The following is a 15016-nucleotide window of genomic DNA, read 5'->3' as shown; positions in this document are numbered from 1 at the left end:
TCAGATAGAGCGGTCAGGTACGGGGATGGATTGCTCAGGAAGGTGGTGGCGTCACCATCCCTGGTGGTGTTCAAGGAGAGGTTGGATGTAGTGCTTAGAGACAGGGTTTAGTGTGTGACAGTGGTGGTGTAGCGAGGGCTGGACCAGACGAAGGTCTCGAAGCTCTCTTCCAACCCTAACGCTTCCATGACTGACCCCAACCCCCCCCTCCACACGGGCCGGGACTCCGTTTCCCAGAGGTCCCCGATCGCCGCGGACTGCCAGGCTCCTGAGGCCGTGCGGGGCGGGGCTGAAGCCCGGCGCTTCCCTTTCCCTTCCCTCCCCTCCATCTCCCTCAGCGGCCGCCGGGGCCATGGGCGGCGGGGTGGAGGCGGCGGCGGCGGCGGCAGCGGGCGGGCGGCGGTAGCGGCCATGGGCGGCCCGGGGGGGCTGCGCCAGGCGCGGCGGCTGTGCCACTGGGGGCCGCTGGTGGCCCTGGCCGTGGTGGCCGTCTGCTCCGCCACCGCCATGGCGGACGCCGCGCTGTGGTACTGGCCCCTGGACACCGCCGGGGGAAGCGTCAACTTCGTGGTGCTCCTCAACTGGACCGTCATGATCCTCTACAACTACTTCAGCGCCATGTTCGTCGGCCCCGGGTACGTCCCGCTGGGGTGGACGCCGGTAAGAGCTGCCTCGCTGCGGGGATGGGGATGGGGATGGGGATGGGGAAGGGCAGGGAGGGGAAGGGGAAAATGGGAAGGGGGGGGGAGGGCTGGGGAAGCCCCATGTCGCGCCTTTGTCGCGGCTTTGTCGCGCCCTGTCGCAGGAACTGGAGCTTCGGGGTTCCCTGCACGCTCATGCAGGTGCTGGGGTGGTGCAGGCTTCGCCGCCAGTGGTACGGGCTTCATTCAGTAAATTGAACGTGAGGCAGCAAATTACGTGCTAGGCTAGGGTTCAGCACGGCGCTGTGGGCACGGAGTGGCCTGGGTTGGAAGGGAGCGCACAGGGCACCCGGTGCCAGCCCCACCACAGCAGGTTGCCCAGAGCCCCATCCAGCCTGGCCTTGAGCACCTCCAGGGATGGGGCAGTCACAGCTTCTCCGGGCAGCCCGTGCCAGTGCTGTACCACCCTATTTGTAAGTCAAGGTAGAAATCCTCACTTCCTTCGCTTCAGTAACCTCTCAGAATAGCAGCAGTCAAGGACCAGTGTGATGGAGGCTTGGTATCTCAAGACAGCTGGCCAAAGCTTGTGTTTCAGGAACACCAACACTAGGAATAATCGCACTTCTATTCATGAACTAGTTCTTAAGACCAAGTGTAGGGAGAAGAATATCCAAAGGTAGTCCCAACAGGATTACTGTCTACTCCACTTTGTGCAGCATAAGTACATGCTCTCTACAAGTTTCTCTGTCTCTGTAGCTATCATACAGAAGTGTTTCTGTAAGACAAGGAGACAAGAGCATGATGAGAGCCAGCTCAACATTAACGCTCAGTAGTACCATTTCTAGTAGCTTGCCTAGACTGGCTCATAGGTTAAAACAAAAGACAAGGCATACAGTTATTTTTTTTTTAATGATACAGGCCCCATGCTCTTTTAGACTCTCAGTTCGCTATCAAACCCCGTTTGCACAATTCCTAATCCTGATTGAAGAATTGTTTGTTTATTTTAGCTAGGAGCACTCTCAACAGTGAGAGATGGCTGTGTCGATAGCAGAGAGATTTTTTTTTCTTCTTTTTTTCTCCCTCCCACCACCTACCATTAAATAGGGTTGGGTTATGGAACACACCCTGTCAGAAGAAAGCAAGGATGCATTAGGCTGTGCAAGTGCCAAGATGTGTGTTGCCAGTCGAATTATGTATTCTATCTAATATGCCCATTCTTCTGTTTAAAGGAAAATTCTCAGGATTGCATGTATCTCCAATACTGTAAAGTATGTCAGTCTTACAAGGCACCACGTTCACACCACTGTCGAAAATGTAACAGGTATTGTCTCTTTAAAATTGCTTTGTTTGTACTGAAAGCAACTACTGTGCTAGTGATGAACTCTTAATATTATTCATTCTTTAAAGTCTTGTATATTTTTAAAAGGTTTCCCAATGGACACTGTACCTGTTTCAGATATTTCCAGTTGTATGACTTCTGTCTGTTCTTACAGCATTATAGTGAAGAAAGATAAATAAGTTTATCTGCCTTTAACATTTTCTTCTTAGTTGAAAATCAGTTTCTCTTAAGAACTTGACAGTATTAACAGAATATTTCAGTACTGTTTCAGGGAGGTGAGCCTAAATACCTAAAAATCTTGCAGTCCTTTCTAAGATCTGAGCCCAAGCGTTGCCCTGTTCAGGCAGTACAAAAGCCTGCTCTGTTATCTTACCAGTTAAAATGTTGATTTGAGTGGAAATTTTGGACTGCTCTTTACCATTTGCTGAAGGTTTTTTTTTTTTTCAGAGGGAGTTTCCTTGTTAAGTCAAGTCATAAGCCTTTGTGGTTAACTTAAAATATTTGTGCCTTTTTTATGTGTTAATCTTCCAACAGGTCTGTTTAGAGCTAATGTTTATATGTTTTTATTATAAATAGCTGCACTGAAATTTAGTGCAGCTTGAAAAAAAAAAAAGCAAGACATTTGCACTGTTTGCAGTCCACACTGTAGATGCCTTTAACTGTTTACTGTGCAGGTCCTCCTCTGAAGGACTAACTAGAGATCATGGTAAAAGGGTATTGTAACATGCACATTCATTTGTTATTTCTATAAATACAAGTTACCCAATCACTGTGCTTTCAGGAAGCAGAGCCTGAAACCACAGACCAGGGCTGTCATTTAGCTGCATCATCCCAAGTTTTAAAATTAGTTTTTCTCTGAGTGACAGTCCGTATGCTGAGGAGTTATTTAGAAATGGCAGCAGATTCTGATGATTGTCTCTGCAAAAGCAAGTTATTTTAATAATTTATTGTTAGTGAAATAAACCAGAAGAAACTGAAGCACGTATTAGCAAAATAATCTGAGACTATTTCAAGAAGTTCCTGCCCCCTCAGCTCTGGCCAAAATAACTCACTCTGTGTGTATTTCTAGACTGTCGCAGTGCAATGAGGTATTTAACTTAAATCACCACAAAGTCTTTTATGCGCTGTCAAGTTTGAATGGATTCAATTCCTGTGGCCCTCATGAATGGAGTGAGATTTCTAGCCAAGACCCAGGAACTTCTTCAGAAATACTTGTGCTGCTAATTGTGACTACATATTCAAAAACTTGTACAGCAAGAGCTGAGCATACGCTAACAAAGTGTTAATTTTTTTTCAAAGGGAGAGACTGAACTCCCTGTTGGGAGTGAACTGTCTTAACAGATAAACGACACTGGTAGTTCCAAAACAATTAACTTTTGATTTCAGAGGAACTGGATATTTTTGCAATCCAACCCTTTGTTTATCACTTACCTTTGGTCTGCAGTTGTAATTAAAATTGCAATTAGTGAGTTTTACACCTGCTCAGTTAAATCTAGGCAATTTGGTATGTGGACAAATCTTTTATCATTTCTTTTTTTTTTTTTTCCACCTGTAAGTCGAAGCAAAATAACTGGCTTAATATTGGATACAAGGGTGTCTCTAGGGTGTTTACACTAATAAACAGATTTAGGAAAGGACTTAGAGGGGTCTGAGGTCAATATGTAGCAATTAATGAAGATTTCAGAGGATCTTCTACCAAAACCAGGAGAGTTTAATGAGAAATCCCGCTTCTTTAAGCAAGAAGTACACATGGGATTTGACATTTCTTTTGTTTTCGTGTGTGCTTATTTAGAAAAAAATGGCAATAACATTAGTGATTAATTATGATGTTCATAATTGGTTCTTAAAATTCCCTTGCCTGTTGATTCTGAATTCTGGTGTTTATTAACACCTAGAAAATTTGAGTAAGGTGGAGGGCAGATGATCAGGAAGAGTAGGACCTGCAAGTACTTGTTTTGTTTTCTTTCATTCTACAACATGAAATATTATTTTGAATAACAACAACAAAGGACACTGCTGTGTTGATCTGTCAGAAATGGATGGGTTTAAATTAACGAATGAAGGTTGTAGAAAGCTAGCTGTCCTTTTCTTTAAGCTTTCTTAAAAAAAAAAAAAAAAAAAAAAACCCACAAAACTCATTTGTCTTCTATATTAATCAGAATTTATTATTCACAGATGTGTCATGAAGATGGATCACCATTGTCCTTGGATCAACAACTGTTGTGGATACCAGAATCATGCATCTTTTACTCTGTTTCTCTTCTTAGCACCGTTGGGATGCATTCACGCTTCTTTCATATTCATAATGACTATGTACACTCAGCTTTACAACAGAGTAAGAAAATATAGTTAAGTGCTGAAAATGTTATTTAAGCTGGATGGATAATTTGTTCCTGGGAGTATGGGACAGTTTGGTTTCCTGAAAAGATGTATGTGGAGTTCCTTGCTGTTGATTCATCATGTTCTTACTTCTCAAACTGCAGAGAGCACCACAATGTTCATTAGTTGGTGAAGGAATCAGAAAAATACTTGTTTTTTTTTTGTTTTTTTTTTTTTTTTTCTCAGTTGTTTGTCATAATCGGAGGGAGTTTCCTAGAGCTTTGCATTCACTGGAAACTGATACTGAGTAGCACTCTTTATATACATACAAGATGTGTTTTGGCTGGCACAGAAAGTATCTGCTGTTCATTTCCAATACACAAGTTAGATGCTATTTCTTGTTGCCTGCTGCTTTTTTTTTAGAACTGTATCACTTTCTTCAAGGAAAAACTAACCTACTTTGTTTTTGGAACTGCAAGCAAATTATGCTGAATTTAATCTAAAATGAGAAAAGCAAAGCCACAATGAACAAAGCTTGTTCTGGAATACATTCCTCATTCCAGATCCATGGTTAAGATTCTGAGCTTTGATTTCAGCTTTTGCAATTGCAATGAAAAGCTCAAAAGCATCAGTGGAGTGTAACAGGTGAAGGCTGTATGCTGTGGTTGCAGGACAGTGACGTTGAGAACTAGTGTTTGCAAAAGCTTTCAGAGGAAACCTGTAGCATTTCCATTCAAAATGGGTACTGTGCTATGTACACGTTTTCTGTCCAAAACTGTTCAGAATCTAGATTTTGCTGCACATTTTAGGCTGTGCTTCTGAAGCTTGACAGACAGTGATTTTGATTTCGCTTTCTATTTAGCAAAGGCCTACACATAGCAAAGAATATATATATTTGATGAGGAAAAATTGGAACAGGAAAAATACTTTGAATGTGTAATATAAAATAAAATATGTAATATATATATATATATACATATAATTATATATGGATAGTTTTTATTTTGTAACTACTCTGCTTGCATTATAAACCTGTCAGAAGTTGGGTGTGTTTCTTACAGGTAACCAGTTTTGTTTCAGCAGTCGGTATGTTCTAGAACTGAACGATGCTGTTTTCCTTTCGCAGATATCTTTTGGGTGGAGTTCTGTAAAGATTGACATGAGTGCAGCCAAAAGAGATCCTCGAACCATTATTCCCTTTGGACTGTCTGCATTTGCTGCATCTTTATTTGCCTTAGGACTGGCATTAGGAACAACTATTGCCGTTGGTATGCTGTTTATTATCCAGGTAAGCTTATGGGGTCTGTTACATGGAAGTTAAATGCTGTGAGTTTTTCCTGGCTTGTTGCTGATGTCAGTTGCAGGGCAGAAACAGAATTGACTTGAGATAGGAGCACTTGTTTAGAGCTAATGCAGCTGCATAACTTCTCAAGGTTTTTAGGTTGCTTTCTCCTCCCACCTCCTCTGTTGTTACCACAATTTTTTAATTTTCTTTTTTTCTTTCTTTTCTCTTATCCACTGCATGGGAGAACTTAAAGGTGAAAACTTAATGGGGGAAAAAAAAAAAGTGCTTTAAATTCCGTTCTAGAAAAGGCAAAATACTGGTATCTCTAGATACCAGTTATGTCCCTATCCATGAAATAGCCACACCTGATACATTATTACAAATGTTTCGGATTTTTGGAAGGGAAGAAAAATATGCATAAATGGAAATATGGTATCCTTCCAAGTGTATAATTCTAGAGGATAGCACTAACGTGCATCTATGCTGACTCTTACATTTGAATATTTTACATGTTTCAGTTGAGCATATAAGAGTTGTTTTGTTTCAAGTAAATTTAATTAGTTAAATGAAGTTTTCTTTGCCTAGCTGAGGTATCTCTGCAGAAATCAGTGCTATTTTCATCTAATGCTTTTATCTATTTTAGATGAAAGTCATTCTGACAAATAAAACTTCAATCGAGTCCTGGATTGAAGAAAAGGTAAGCTTTTATTACAGTATTCTCGTTCTGTATTGCTACAAAATTTACTCTCTGTATCTACTAATTTATTGTTTCACCTGTCTGGATTTAAACGAATGGTGTCATTTCAATTCAGCACTCAGTTAACACCTACAATCAGCTTTTCCCTTGTTGTCTCTGAAATTCACTGAAGTAAAGGAGAAATCCTTTAACTGCATAGTTTTTTTTGTTTTGTTTTGTTTTTCATGAGAAATCCAGAGTGGCCCTAAAAACTACTTGCAGGAGTCTTTGCATATCTATTCGGAATATAAGCACACTTCATCTGAAACTTAAGTTGTCTTTGCTTCTAGTTATGCCTGTCTGTCTTTAACTGTCCAATTTCCTTACCTATTCTAGATAGTCTGTTTTCCCTTGGGATGTTCCTCACTTACTACTTCTCCAATTAATCTTGGGAGTATTTTCCTTCATTTTGAAAAAGTCCTACAAAACATCAAGATACCTACTCCCATCTCTTTAAATTTCTTGTCAATTTCTGTATCTTCAGAGGTTTTCCAAAGGCTTTTCAAAAGTAACAGAAGCTAAGTTTAGTGGAAGCAAAAGCTGACTTAATGTTTAGAAAATAGTTCAGTGCCACCAGGATATTTTATATAACGTCATAAACATTTCATTATTATCTTTTTGTCTTGTTCGGCATCAAATCTAGCAGGAAGATCTTGGGCCTGTATAAGTACCTAGATACGGTAATGCCTTCTCTTTGCACTGAATCTAGCTTAACTGGATCATAGTCCTGTTAGACCTTTGAGTATTAGCACAACTATTACAACTACCTAATTAAATGCAGAATAATCTATTGTAATTTTTGTTGTCAAATGTAGACTACTAATACGTCCCTTTGAAGACTGAACACAGACTGTAGTATGTATTTAATAAACATTGCTGCAACAGAGAAAGAATTCTTTGACTGTTCCACTAGATGTCAGTGTTACTGAAAGAATGAAACGGTCACAAAGGCAGGAAGTGGGATGCTTAAAGCATGTCTGTATATGCGTTTCTTTCAGGTGGAATAAACACTAACAGTATTGAATTACGTTTGTGATCGTTAAACAAAGAATCCTGAGTTGTGGAAGTCTTTGTTAAAAAAAAAAAGAAAAAAAAAAAAAAGAAAAATAGTGAAGAATGAATCTTTTTTTAAAAAAAGGCATAAAGTAAAATTAAGGCATGGAGTGAATTAATCAGTGGTATAGCCAACTGACTTTGTTTTTGAAGAGTAAATCGGGAAAATGAACAAAATCAGATACACTTCTAAATGCCATGATAGTTGCATTTAATGACATGTAGTTTAAAAAGCCTAGGTTAGTATGTCAGGAGTTTATTGCTCTTTCCCTCAACCTGTAGGGTTCATGGACCCATACAATGCATATGGCCTGTCCTTCCTAATATTTGTTGCTCAGCTGTAGTTTGTAGGATATTTTTTATGTACTGTATTTCTTTATTATTTCCAGGCCAAAGACAGAATCCAGTACTACCAAACGGGTGAGACCTTTATTTTTCCTTATGACACGGGAAGTAAATGGAAGAACTTCAAGCAAGTGTTTACATGGTCTGGGATTCCTGAGGGAGATGGCCTGGACTGGCCTGTAAGAGACGGCTGTCATCAGTACAGTTTGACGGTAACTGATCTTCAGTGTTCTCTCAAGTTAATCCTCCCTACTATCCAGTTGTCTGCTTTCCTCTGCAGTAATATACCAGATTTTTAAATAACTGAAATAGACTAAGAAATGGGAATTCTGTCAAGTTTTCTGCTATTTTTGATAGACTAAGAAGTTAGGCTTTTGTGAGTGCTTTTGAATGCTAAATATATTTCCCTTACTTTATTGGTTTCAATACCTAACTTTATTGTGTTGAATGCACAAGTTGTCTTAAACTAAACACTGCCTAAATTTCTATTTGTAATTTATAGATAGAGCAACTGAAACAGAAAGCAGACAAGCGAGTAAGAAGTGTAAGTATCTGGGATGTTTGTGATCTGAAATGTCACTTTGAAATTTCCATATTAAATAAATGTAACTAATTACTGATGCTGTTTCTTTTTGTGATTTTTATACCTGGCAATTAAATAAAGACTTGGTGTTTCCACATAAACTGTGCTGCAACCTCTGCTTAATTAAATTTAGAATTTAGCTTTCTTTGCATTTGCTCCCTAGTTTCCAGATAAGAAATGTGATAATAAAGATGACTCTGTGCTTCACTGTTAAGCAGCTAATTTAGAATTTAGAGTCTCTCTGACAACCAGTTGTCATTATGCTTTGATTTTTGGTATGAGACTGTCAGCAGGGCCATAACTCCTTGCAGTAATACATTGCCATGTTTTGTTCAAATTTGTAGGTGCGGTATCGAGCAATAGAAGACTACAGTGGTGTCTGCTGCCCTGTGACTAAAGGTGTTAAAACATTCTTCACGACACCATGTACTGAAGAACCTAGAATTGCACTGAGTAAAGGGGATCTGATTTTAGCCACAAGAGGCTTAAAGTTAGTGCCTGCACAACTTTGTTTGGTTAAAAGAAATACTGAGATGAGTTCTGGCATCTAATTACCTGTTACACTTTCTTCCCCAGACACTGGATGTATGGTGAGAAGATTCTTGACTCGGCTGCTGATGGTATGAAACAGTTATTTTTACTTCTGTTGTTTAAAAGTTGCAAATCAGTTGTGTAGCTGTCTAACTGCTGTTAGAAATGTGGATGTCATTATGTGTTCAGTTCTCAAGGTGTAGAATGACTTACTTTACTGATGTTAGCTTCTCTACTCTTTAAAACCACATCCCCAGGTTTTACTATTTATATTTGGTAGGTCTGTCAGTTTTGATAAATGATAAATATTAAGGGAATTTGTCAGACTTAAATAACATTCATGTAGTGGTTTATTGAAGGTTGAGTAGCAAAGGGAATATGTCTTCATATTCAGAGAACTACAGATATTTGAGTATTGGTTATTCTTAAACACGTTCAGATTACCTACCTCAATACCCCATGTGAGTATAAAGGTTAGGCTTACTCTTTGTCTTAAAAATGAGATGTTAGATTTAGGATCAATTCTAGGGACTTCAACATGTATTACATAACTAGCAAACACAGTTATCAAAGACAGTTAAAAACTCCTGGTAGTCTATAGAGAGACAGTATCATAGCCACCTGCACTTGAATTGTCACATTTCTCCTGCTGAAGTCTAAGCGAAAACATTACCTGACAGATTTTCTGTTGAGGGTGCATTGGATTTTGTTGTCTCTTAGAAAAAATTGTGAATTCATTGCATGAACGTTTATTGTTGACAAAAGAGAGGCAGCCAACGGTGACTACTTTGAAAGCATCCTTGCTTTTCATGGGAAGTTGGAGACCTCAATGAGCTAGACATGTTTTCAAACACCAAACCTAAACAAGTCAATGAAATGGGTACAGTAATGGCTTGTATTGTGGTGTTCATTTTGAAGATTAGGAGATGATGTCTGTGCTAAATAGAATATCATGTTTTTTTCAATTTCTCATTCAAAGTGAGGTCTGACTGGGGACTAACACTGACATTTTGGAGAACTGGACTTCCAAAATACGATGAAATTTGTTAGGAATGCATAGCAAAATTCTATAAATGAGAATACCTAGCTGTACTAAAACAAGATAGAAAGAAAAAAAAAGATTAAGTAGCAGTTCTTCTGATGGGAAAAAAGTAGGCAATCATAATCTTACGATGAGTCAACATTTGCAAAAAAGAAAGCATCTAGCTTCACGAATGTATGAAGTAATCCTTCCATCCCACTCAATATTGTCAGAGACTTGTCTGAAATACTGACACAAGTGAAAGTGTGTACTGTATCTCCAGAAAGAGTAAGATCAGCTGTGGAGGGTTGAGAGGAACACAATGAGAATAATCGCAGTACTGAAAATAGACCTAAATGGAAAAGCTGAAAGAATTCTCAGCTGGAGAAGAAAAGTAGATAGTAAAAAGCTAAGGAATGTGCAAATAGCCATTGTTGTAGAGAAGGTCATTAGTGACCTCCTGTGTTCCTGGTGCTTAGAAGAGAGTTGTGAACATGAATTGCAGAGAGATTCAAATTAGGTATTAGGAAAAACTTTCTAATAGTAAGGAAAGTTGAGCACTGGGAAATATTGGAGATCTCTGAAAACAGGTTAGGCAGTGGGAGAGAATCCATGCATCCCCAGGCAAATAGATTAACAATGACTCAGTTGTGATGCCTTGGAGAAGAAAACATATTAGGTAACCTCTTGATGTCTCTTCCAGTCCTGTGTTTTTCCTAAATAGTGGGTCACATTCTGTTCCAAGTTAATGTAACTTTTCATATCTTAAGGTGGAATAAGAGAACGAGGCTGGTTCCCTAGGAAATGTGTGGAAAAATGCCAATATGACTCTGAAACGGATCAACCAGTGGATGGAGAGAAGAAAAACAGATAGCCTTCTCATTTTTTTTTAATAAGAAATGGAATTTTTACTTCAGACCACAATCCTTTACTTGAATTTTTCTGTATATTACTTATGCAATGAATATGTTAGGACAAGATTTTCTCTTCTTCACGGCTGAAAGCGTTGGATATGCCTGTGCCATGTTTTGCATTCTTTTAAAATGCTAAATGAAGAAGCCATTCAGTGGATTGCCTTCAAGATGCATCTCTTTTCATCCCAAGTCAGGTTTCTTTTCTTTTTGCCATTTGAATTGCATTCTGAGGAATCATCTTTTAGTTTTTTTCCACAAGTGCATCTGTTGTGATGCGTGATGCGTATCTCTTGTATTTTACTTTCTTTGAAACTGCCCCTGAAAAGTACAAAAATAAACCTCTAATTCAAATTCAAGATAAGATTTGTTACCTGTGACTTTTGATGATGTGAATTATCCACCTGAAATAAATAATACATTCTTATTCAATTGTGGATTTAATTGTTCTTAGAGCTACAAGGACTTACTTATAGGCACGGAAATGTAAACTGATTGGGAAGTACAGATTTCACCTGTTGTTTTTCAAGGTTAGAAAGACTTCATCTCTTACTATGTAAATATTTTGTCTTTCTAATGGCAAAACATTATAGCCAGTTAATCTCTTACCCTTCTAATATATGAGCATTTCTCCAAGGGACCAGAATTGTTGATCCGTCTTAGACTGAAAAGAAGCACTAGTTTCTAGAGTGAAAACTTTTGTAAGTGCAGTCACTACTACGTGATTAATATCTTACTTAAAGCAATTCGTATTTAGCATCTAATGTGATTTATTAGAAAGAAGACCTTAAAACAGAGTAACTTGTACCAGCTGAAAACCTTGTAAGTGTATCCTAAGTTCTGTAGCTGGTTTTGTTCTCTCAGTTAGGCTAGTTCCCTATCACCAGTTGAGAGTTTTTGCAAATGATAGTTCTAAACTAATACCTTGTTTATCTCCACCTGCATGAGTTGTCTCAGGCAGGTAAGCATATGTCTTAGACAATATTAACTGTATACAGAAATAACCACATAACAGACAAGCCAGCACTGCAACTATATGCTGCTGTGCAGAATCATTACCTCCAGCACCAGTGACTTTATTGCTTCAGCCTGCTGTGCATTATTGCTGATGGTGAGCCACAGTCTTAGGCTATGTTTCTGAGCTCTGATAATGGGGAGCTAACATTCAGTTTCAGTATGTCATTCAGGCTGCTTTCCCATCTTAAAGTCAATGCACTCTTATTTTCTAGAAGCAGGCTGCTATAGAAGTATAGGAATATATCATACTTCTAGTTTCCCTGCTAGCAAGAGCTGAAGGGCCGTAACCAAGCAGAATATAACAAAAGGGCTAATTTTCCACTATTTTGTAATGTGATTGGAAATTAATATGAAGGCCTCCAAACTGTATGGTGTAAAGTCTTAGTCTTGACTGGAGTGCTTTCTGTTTGGTGTTTTGGCTCTAGACTCTACAAAGAAGGATGACAAAATAAGCTGGTCTTCCAGCTGAGGAACTGTCAATGCTGACTATACAATGATTAAATAGCTGCTATCTATATTAACAGGCAGCAATTAACAATTATTTGAACAAATCAGCAGCACTGCTGACCATTGTTGAGTGTTATCTATTTGGAGAAGGGGCTTGGGGGGCAGGAGTGGAGTTTATGTGTTCTTGTCTGTTTATAGGGACTTGATGTCTTTTTGTGTTTGAACACCTTCAACTGGATTTCAACTTTCACCTGAGCAGAATTTTGCACACCAAGATCACTCCATACTGCACCATAGAATGCCCAGGAGCTTTGCTTCACAAGAACACTCAGAGTCTGAAATGAACTCTAAAGTATATGTGTGTTCCTTTTTTTAATGCTTACAACTTCTTTCCTCAAGGCTGTAACTGCAGTCCTACCTCGTCCCTTTTGTAGCACAGGTAACTGTTGTTTCTACTTACCATTCTACCACCTTCACTCAGCCAGTGCTTTCCTTCAAAGAATCAGCCAAAACAAAATTGCCTACCTCCTGAAGGCGTTTAGAGGTCCTGCAGTGAAAAAAAAAAAATGCAAGCTGTCTTTTCAGTGCCAGAAGCAACTGTATCAGAGAATGAAATTTAAAGACAAACCTATACAGAACTCTCATGGTTACTGATAGTAAAAGATATCAACAATGAAGGAGTTATTTCCTCCTCTGTAGCCTTGAACAAAAGGCTGCTTTTTTTTTTTTTTTTTTTTTTTTTTTTTTTTTTTTTAAACAGAGCTTTAGCACCTCCCATAGAGTTAGCTTTTTCACATGCAAAGCAGTGGCCAGGAGGAGAAAAGATAATGTACCAAGCTAAGAAGCCAGGGACATGCAGGTTCTCTAGTCTTTACACTTGACTGTCCTAGCTACTGCATTAGAGAATGATGCTAGAGCTGTCTTGAGAGCACTGATTTAAATAAGGACCTCATTAAAGTTAAATGATGCATTAAGAGTCAATATTTCTGTCCAAACACTTCCTCTCTGGATAGAGAGGAACGAGACTAACCAGTTATTATTAAGTGAATTGCAGGCATAGGTGGCATTCCACTGAGATGGAAAGAAAAGACGCCTAACCAGGTGTATTTTTATATACAGTTCTTGCATGATTTGGAGAGTCTAAATCTGGCACTCTACAACCGTGGAAGGAGTTAGCTCTTTTTACCTCCTATCTCTTTATCATTGGAAGAAAGCTGCAGTTACCTGATTGAACTTCACTGTGCCTATAGTTGTCCTTACATCAAATCTTTGTTCATTCTGTGTAATAGTGCTTCAAGCCATCTTTAGTTTTCTTCAGTTCACAAACAATATCCTGAAATCATTTTTGCATCATTTCAATGCCAACATGCCTAGAGCACTCCTGTTTTCACTTTGTAGCTTTATTCTGGAAGCAGTTCCTATGGCAAAATCATCATCAGGAGACCAGACTAATTTACACGTGAATTGCCATGTTTGATTTATTATTCAGACAATGCCATTACCCATCCAAATCAATCTTTGTAACAGCTAGTAGTAGATGCCACAAATGTGAAAAATCTAGAAGTCTGTGAAAACAAGCTTAATTTCCTCTAAGAGCAGACCAAGTTCAGCAACATGAAAATGTTTCCTGTGCCAAAAGAGAAAGCATCATTACTATGTTTGAAAGTGACCTGTATGGAGTTACTACTTTTTGAGACATAATGCAGAAATGTAGGCATTCCCCATTCACTACAAAAAGAAGAGATCCCTGTAAGCTGAATGAAGCACGGTGATATAGTCAGAGGGCCCACCTCGGACTGCCAGGCTGCAACTTCCAAACAGGTCTTGGTGGAATAATTTCACTTGTTGATAAAACGAACAAAGTATCTCGGTTGCTCTAGATTGCTGCCTCCAACTGAGTTGCTTATCAGAACCCACAACCATTTTAAGTATACATTTATACATTGCACCTTCTCCCCAATCTGACAAAAGATTAAGCCTTTTTGCAACTCTTAAGTCTTTTTGTTTTAATGGAATGAGAAAGACATGCAGCACAGGTAGTTGCATGTCTTTCAGGCTCTTTAAGTCTTTATACCCTGAGGTTATGACAAAAACTGTGCTCAGTGCACATAAAGTAATTGAAAGTTACCTAAAAGCATAAAGGTCTTTGGGCCTAGACTTGAAACAGAACTGGATTTAGACTTCTGAAACAGAAGCAGGTTGTTTTTAGCTAATTGAAGCTAGAGATGCCTCACAGCAAGGGCTGGAAATTTCCTGACCAACTGGTTGCATTCAGTTTGGAGTATCTGACCGTGAGCATTAAATAAAGAGATAAATGGCCACTAACTGTAAGAATCGGGCACAGACAAGGGGAGTTGATATAGTAAAACTATATGTACTCCTCTCATACATGTATATTACATCCTTCTTAGAGCTTCATTGCCTTTAACAGAAACAAAGGCACACCAATTCAAACTATTACAGAAACAGGTAAAAATTGTCAGCAACTTGGCTTAACTCTCTCCAGAGCCCCGTAACCCTTTCTAAAGATAGAGGAGGACAGCACTCATTTGCCTAAATAGTTTTCCTAAAGAACCTAATCATTTTTTTGCCCTAAAATAAGACATCACATTTAATTTTCTATGGGACAAGCTGAGTAAGAGACTATGCCGAAGACTTTGACATATATTGTCTTACTCTAAGAAAAGGAAAGCTGATTAGAGGAGCAATATCTTGTTTCACGCTAGCTTATTGCCTCATGGCTTGAGCTGCAGCTAGGCCCTGACAGCACAGGAAACAAGTTTACAGA

At 38.9% G+C, this 15016-nt stretch overlaps 1 protein-coding gene across 1 annotated transcript; it reads left to right on the top strand.

Annotated features, from left to right (window-relative positions):
- The first annotated feature begins 334 nt into the window (after positions 1-334).
- Positions 335-11184, top strand: ZDHHC6 (zDHHC palmitoyltransferase 6). The gene is made up of 10 exons (XM_084290152.1): positions 335-660; positions 1871-1962; positions 4156-4315; positions 5426-5587; positions 6228-6281; positions 7763-7930; positions 8221-8262; positions 8646-8791; positions 8878-8921; positions 10624-11184. Exons 1-10 carry the CDS (start codon positions 412-414, stop codon positions 10725-10727), a joined length of 1221 nt encoding a protein of 406 aa, XP_084146278.1. The 5' UTR covers positions 335-411; the 3' UTR covers positions 10728-11184.
- Positions 11185-15016: the final 3832 nt, after the last annotated feature.

The sequence above is a fragment of the Netta rufina genome, assembly GCF_964035555.1.
Source record: "Netta rufina genome assembly, chromosome: 7".
In the NCBI taxonomy this organism is placed as follows: Eukaryota; Metazoa; Chordata; class Aves; order Anseriformes; family Anatidae; genus Netta; species Netta rufina.
Note: the sequence above shows the minus strand (reverse complement) of the source record. Positions and strands in the feature narration are given on the sequence as shown.

Coding starts and splice junctions, on each gene's coding strand:
- ZDHHC6 (XM_084290152.1), top strand. CDS start 412: ATGGGCGGCCCGGGGGGGCTGCGCCAGGCGCGGCGGCTGTGCCACTGG. Junction 6,282..7,762: donor AGTCCTGGATTGAAGAAAAG/GTAAGCTTTTAT, acceptor TATTATTTCCAG/GCCAAAGACAGAATCCAGTA. Junction 8,792..8,877: donor TTAGCCACAAGAGGCTTAAA/GTTAGTGCCTGC, acceptor TTTCTTCCCCAG/ACACTGGATGTATGGTGAGA.